The following is a 7,343-nucleotide window of genomic DNA, read 5'->3' on the forward strand; positions in this document are numbered from 1 at the left end:
TGGCACTGTGTAAGCATAAGAGCAATGCAAATTACTCACGCACAAAGAATGAGCTACAATCACGATGATGGTAAAGTGCTCATTTGATAGCGGGTGCAGAACGGCAGGTGAAAACCATTCTTAACAAACACACTGCATTTTTAGTGACCGCTGAAGTCCCACTTTATGCTACCTAAACACGATTTTTGGCCGCAAATCACTTTGCACGTATCCTTACATTGGCCCCTGTATTTTTATGAATGGACATACAATCAGTGTCAATTCATAAATAAATAGATAAGTTAACAGGATAGACAATGGTAGTATTGTAAAAATAATGTTTTTGACAAGATGTTTAATGTTGCAACTGTGAAGAAACACTAACTTCCAAAGCCATTAAAACATGAGGGAGGGATATTCTACTGAGCAATTATCACTTCACCTGCTTTTAAAGTCCCTCCTGCCTTGGGTAGAACTGTGAACATTTTTACTCAGAATTATGTTAATAATATAATACAAACTAACAATACTGACTTCCTTTGTAACCAGAGCTAAACCTATCAGAGTCCAGCTCGACTCATTTGATAAAATATTGAGTTTTCAGTCACCTCTTCAAGAACAGGAACAATTAAACGGGGAGTCCCTGTCAGGTGTGAGAGACTTGCCTGGTCTGAATGATCAATCCTTTCAACGACAAGGCCTCTGCTTGAACACTCTGTAGTCGGGAATTGGGGATTTTTGCAGATGGTGGTGTACATTATTATAGGTCTATTCCAGTCTTAAAGCACCCTCTTGTGGTGAAACTGATATGATGCCCCACAAATTACAAATTCAGGCCTAAATTTATAAAGGGGAGAAACCAACCTCAAAAAGCAAGGTAATGTGCGCGAGCAGGACGGCCTCACTCATCGTCAAAGGAACAACCTATTTTATAAGACTAATTAAAGCAGGTAATTATGCAATCAACCAATTTAAATACTCCTTACCACGATTAGCGGTGGAGAATTACACACCTCTCACAATAAATAGCGGGTTTGGGTCAACCCTGCGTGTGTAGGCTACACATTCCAAAAGAAAATGAATGGCACACAAAGTCCTCAGCCTGGTAGCCATGGTGATGAGAATGCTCAGAAACAAAAACTGAAATTTACCAATATGGAATTGGAGATTTTGGTACAAGCAGTGCTTGTAACACATGAAGATGCGTTAAACTCGAAATACATCAGCAGGACAAATGAATAAAATATGGAATGAGCAGTGGCTTCTTAATAAACAAATGTACCACTTCAGAGTTTGTAGTAGGTTGCTTACATTACAACACATCATCCAGTTACTGTGCTTCACATATTAGTTCAACTTCTTATTTTGTATAGAATAATTCCAAGCATACAGACTTTTCAAACTTCAGAAACAATAAGTTTTATTTACTTACATCCATAGCAGTCAAACGGGTGGATAACCCTTCCATTGTTGTACAGCACTATGTTGTACAGCGTGCGTTTTACAAATCCCATCCAAGAATCAGAACCCTCAGCGCCTGTTTTAGTGTCATAAAACATGCGCAATGAATCCTTTTATAAATCTGGGCCTCAGTGTGTGATACCGAAAGCAGATTACGTACCCCCAGAAACAGCCCAGGTCTACACTGCAATACACCAGCTTGGTTTGCATGTATTACAAATTTGTACCACCAGATGTCAGTATAAGCAAAATCATCATCAACACAAAAGGGAGAAACATGTAGTTATTATTGTCTTCACACAATGTAACATCTGTCCTTTGTCATATCAATGGTTATCAATAAAACATAGCATTTGTTTAAAAAGATTACATTGTGAATACAGATAAAACATTGATTCACCCTTTATTTTCTAAAATAATATATATTATTACAATGAGTGCTTGAAAGCACCCTTTAAACACACCCTTCAGCTGTGAAACATTCAGAGCCCATTAAACAATAGCTGCAATGAGGAACGCGCCTGCTGGAGAATAAGAGGGACAGAGTAAAGCAGTCTGAGCCATTCCAGGTTTTACTTTCAGATTAATAAGATGCCCATTGCATAGCTGTCTGTTATATTATATAGACTATGCAATATGTTTAATTAAAGAGGCCTTTGTTATATCCCCCCCCCCCAAATAAAACAAATGTATTTGTCATTTATAAATCAGTTTATATTAAGCTAATATTAAATCATAACTTCAAATCACGCTTAACTAAAAATATAAGATAAAACCTATAAGTCAGGCCGACAACAATTTGGTTTGTGCCTTCATCAGTGTAGCCGAAACTTGGATTATAAACTTTATCTAAACGTGGAACGCATCAAACTGCCGTGAGTCATTTCCATCCTTAAGGAATTCCTTCTTTCCCTCTAGAATAATTTATAATAAGGGGGTTTGGCAGGAAAATCCCTTCTTTTTTTATTGCATTGTAATAGAGTGAATAATATGCACTCTACATCCAACCACAATACAAAGAAAATGTCCCTCTTTGTTTGTCAGAAAGGCTGGCAGTGGTTCCTCCATTCTTTCCCTTCTCAGTAAATACCCCACCAAAAACACAAGGGAATTCCTCCATCCTGCACTGTGGTTTACAAGAAGCAAAACGCCCAGAGATAGAAGTCCGCTGCCACACGGGAAGTTCATTCACTATGAGGCCTGGAGCCAGTCTAGAGCATGCCATTGATTTTGGTCCACTCGAAGATGTCCTGTTCACACACGATGTCTGAGTTGATGAGGATGTACCGGTCCCCAACACAGAAGTGCTTCTGACACGCGGCACACTTGAAGCACTCCAGGTGGTACACCTTGTCCCGCACGCGCATCGTCATCTCGAACGCTCGGATCCGTTTGTCACAGGACGCACACAGCCCATCCTGACCGAACAACCTGCAACAAGAACAGAGACGCTTCTATGAGGATCAGTGCTGCAGTATAACCCCATTTGTTATTCAGCAGCCATTCAAGATGAAGTATCTTCAAATTACATCTACTTACATCTACCACTCAACTTTGGCCCTCGAGACCCAATCCAGTCCAGGTTTTTACTGGAAACCTCCTGGTTACAAGCCTGTTTCTTTAACCACTGGACCACACAGCCTCCTAGTTCATTATCTTGTTTTATCTGCAGGCCCTCCAACAGCAGTGCCCCTCCCCTCCCCCGCTTTACCTGAGGTAGCCCTTGCAGCAGAGGCAGTGTCCCCAGTCCCCTGCTTTACCTGAGGTAGTCCCTACGGCAGAGCTTCCTCCCCAGCTTGTAGTAGAGCCGCCGCCCCACCTCACCCAGCCGGCAGCCACACAGGTCGCAGCTTAGGCAGTCCTCGTGCCAGTACTGCTCGATGGCCTTTAAGAAGAAGCGCTCCCCAATACTTTGCTGGCAGCCCCCACAGGTCAGGAGGGAGGGGGGCACCTGCAGCACCTCATCCACGGGCTCCCTGGACACAGATTAGACATTTTAATCATTTACACTGCAGATAAACCAAACACCATCCAATTCAGTCAAGAGCCCAAGCCTTTCATATGCTCACCCTCACCTGAATTCAATCAAAGTTGATTTCAGTGCTATAACTATACTTGTTGCCGCCATCATTTTTATTTAATCCATGCCCCTGTAGAGATTCTTGAAGTTAAATTGGGAGTTTTACTTGGTGTAAATACTATACATGGAATAAAAATATACCTAACTATTAAGTAATAAGACAAACAAGATTGAAAGTAAAGTAATGATAAAGACAGATACTATTGTGTCAACTAAATGTCCTACTGTCAATGACCACTAGATGTCAGGGTTTCCAAAAGAATGAAATGGAATGCAAACGCCATTCCAGCCCCTTATGCTGTTTTTCACTTCAGGTGTTTATGCTTAGTGTTGCTGAAGTGCTTAGTGTTGCCTATGTGATTTACAGTGAAAATTATTCTCTCCTTTTGAAATATTGTTTTCTTTGTACTCTGTAATATGCTTCCCCTGTAATATGACATTTAAAATACAGCCATTCCAAGCAATTCATGTATCTATTAAGAGGTACCTGCTGCCCCATTAAAAACAGACATACAGTACAATAAATAATGTACACTTTTAAACAAAAATAATAAATCACTTATGTTTAATATAATGTAAAACTGCAATAAAGCCAGCAAATGTTTCTATTACTTTATTACACTTGTCAGTTTAAAAAAACAAAAAACAAAAATACAGTAAAATGTTAATGTTGTGTCACCTGTGCGTTTTTTAACCTTATGTTATTTTTCCTAACAATAACACATTTAAAGCGTGTTACTGTAAATGCAATTTCTTCACTCATTGAAGTGAAAGACACTGCCTAATATATATATTATATATTATGATATATATATATATATATATATATATATATATATATATATATATATATATATATATATATATATATATATCATAGTGTGTGTGTGTGTGTGTATATACACACACACACACACACACACACACATACACGTTTAGTTCATAACAAACGACAAGTTTATTAACAAATGTGACTGATTTAATTAATTTCTTTATTAATTAATTGCATTGGTATCAAGGTTTATGGTTGATTAATTAACAAATAAGTTGTATTTGTAGGTGTTTTTGGTTTTTAATATGAGTTACAAAGCAAGCCCGCAATTAAATCCCTTACAACCGCTATATTAGAATCTTTCTACTGAAATATACAAACCCAAAGAATATCGCACACATGTAGGCTACCTGTATGCATTCAGTTTAAAGTTGTTATTATTATTATTATTATTATTATTATTATTATTATTATTATTACTACGACTACTAAGAGTTTTACTGGTATAATCCGAACAATTGCGTTTAAACATGCACCTTCATTTGTATTATTTATTAGCATTTCATCTATTTTTAAATTTTACTTGCAAATAATTTGGAATTTATTTCACAAGCTGCACAAATTCACAAAAATGTTTCAATCGGACGTGACCATCGAACCAATGTGTAAATATAGATGTTCCGGTCAGTTCTGAGGGACTTTTCAATAAACATCACAAAACCAGTAAGAACACCACTGCAAAACCAGTGCATGTGTTCTAGACCATTATTTTGCAATTTAAAATAACGGCACAATAATTATTACGCTGCCTGTAGAAAAAACTACAATTAAGACGCGCGTTTACTTACTCTGTTGTGTCTAGGGTCTTTCTCTCAATTGCCGATGACATTCCCAAAATTTTCCTTGGAGGCGCCAATGCTGACTGTTTGAAAACAGTTTGCTGTAGCAAAATATACCCAAACTAGCAGTTTGTTTTAAGAGCGATTTTGACTAATGGAAACACTTCCACACATGTTCCGGCATCATATATTCAGGTGTGTTTTTTGTTTTGTTTTGTTTTGTTTTTTCGTTTACAAAATTATGTATAAATAAAATGTGTACCTGTTTTGATAATTTAAATTTTAAAATGCCTGTCCTCGTGGAGGAAACGTCAACCTCTCTTCCTTTAGCAACATCTGTATTACTTAAAAGGAAAATGCGTTATAAACCTGTATATTGATTTAGACTAAATATTTTCAATGGCCGATGACTCTGTATTTCCTGAAGAATTTGCAGATCGACGCCTTTTCTACTCTATTCATTATTTATCCTTGCAATTTTCCTTGCTGCCTGATTTGTGCAAATTAAATAATAATAACAACAATAAATATACAAAATATATCCATGTCTATTTTCTCTGCCTGCTATTTCTCTTGGACATTATTTCCCCAGCTATCTCTGCTGACAGCAGGGCTGGCTCTAGTACCAGTGTTCTGTACAGAAGGCTATTTTAAATAGCTCGGCCCCTCGGTTTCTGGTTTCGCTTCCTTTTTCCTGATCACGACTACATCGCTACAATTGAAGGAAATCACATTTAAAGAGACAGCGGTCGAGCTTTTAACTACACACCTGGGACCCTCTTAACAAAACGTCAGCCAGCACCGTGTTTATGTTACACAATATAGCATGTATTCTGGAGTATCTAGTTTCAATGCAAAGAGGGCTCCTGACTTCAGGCCATAGGGACATATTGCTAATGCAGTTCTGGTGTGGAGATGGTATGCAAGAATACATACAGTAAAGACTGAGTATATATAGTTGTAATCAAAAGTTTACATACCCCAATGAAAATGTATAATTTCTAAAGATTTCTCAAAAACAAATAATTACAGGAAAAATCTTTATTTCAGCCATTTTTTAGCAAAACTCAAAAAAATGCTAATTCAAAAGTATCCATATCTGACAAGGAAAATTAAATTAATGTCTAGTTGAGGCACCTAATAACCTCTTTTAAAATGATTAGGATATTTGTCAATGAGCTTTTGGCATGTTTCTTTAGTGATTTATGACCATTCTTCAATGCAGAATTGTTCCAGTTCATTAAAATTCTGAGGACTTCTCTTGTGCACAGCCTTCTTCAACTCATACCAAAGATTCTCAGTTAGATTTAGATCAGGACTGTGACGAGGCCATTCCAGAACCTTGATTTTATTCTTCTTTAACCATTCTGAAGTAGATTTTGATGTGTGCTCTGGATCGTTGTCATGTTGAAACATCCAGTTGCACTTTAAACCAAGTTTTGTAGCGGAGGGTTTCAGATGATTGGCCATTATCTTTTGGTATGCTATGGAATCCATTTTACCATGGGTTTCCATTTTATTGGAACTAAATTTTCTGTGCCATTAAAGTAAAAACAGCCACATAGAAGGATATTACCACCTCCATGCTTGACTGTAGGTATGATGTTCTTTTCTTTGTATGCCTCACCAGACTTCCTCCAAATACTATCAGTGGGACCAAATAGCTCAATTTTTGACCAGAACTCCTATCCGTTATTCAAATGGTGTTTTGCAAACTTTAAGTGATTGCCCTTGTGACGTTTTCCTAAGAGTGGCTTTTTCATTGGCCTGAGACCATTGAGACCTTCACCATGCAATACTCGACCTGTGGTTGAAATGGAAACCCCAGTCTCACTTGCAGACAATTCACTTTGAATATCTTTGGCAGTCAATCTCGGATTGTTATTAACCTTCCTCACAATTCTTCTACTTGTTCTTGGTGAAAGAACCTTCTTTCTTCCAGACTGAGTGGGCATTGTGACAGAACCATGAGTATTGTATTTCTTGATAATAGAAACAATAGTTGAAATTGGGATACTCAAATGCCTGGAAATCTTCTTGTATCCTTCTCCAGCTTTATGACATTAAATTATTTTCTGCCTAAAGTGTTCAGATAGCTCTTTACTTTTCCCCATATTGACTTCTTGATAATGACAGCAGTCATCCTATGCCTAACCCTTTTATACTCTGTAAGAATGTTCACCCACAATCCAGCATTTTCTAGACTTTTCTA

At 37.5% G+C, this 7,343-nt stretch overlaps 1 protein-coding gene across 2 annotated transcripts; it reads right to left on the reverse strand.

Moving 5' to 3' along the window:
• Window positions 1–1,393: 1,393 nt before the first annotated feature.
• On the reverse strand, window positions 1,394–5,805 carry LOC121330426 (rhombotin-2). Of its 2 annotated transcripts, XM_041276951.1 has the most exons (4): window positions 5,394–5,805; window positions 5,141–5,232; window positions 3,201–3,416; window positions 1,394–2,871 (listed from the first exon to the last, which is right to left on the reverse strand). In XM_041276951.1, exons 2-4 carry the CDS (start codon window positions 5,179–5,181, stop codon window positions 2,652–2,654), a joined length of 477 nt encoding a protein of 158 aa, XP_041132885.1. In that variant the 5' UTR covers window positions 5,182–5,232; window positions 5,394–5,805; the 3' UTR covers window positions 1,394–2,651. The 2 variants fall into 2 exon arrangements, with proteins under 2 accessions (XP_041132885.1, XP_041132884.1); XM_041276950.1 differs by having other exon boundaries at window positions 5,141–5,804.
• Window positions 5,806–7,343: the final 1,538 nt, after the last annotated feature.

The sequence above is a fragment of the Polyodon spathula genome, chromosome 17 (assembly GCF_017654505.1).
Source record: "Polyodon spathula isolate WHYD16114869_AA chromosome 17, ASM1765450v1, whole genome shotgun sequence".
Lineage (NCBI taxonomy): Eukaryota > Metazoa > Chordata > Actinopteri > Acipenseriformes > Polyodontidae > Polyodon > Polyodon spathula.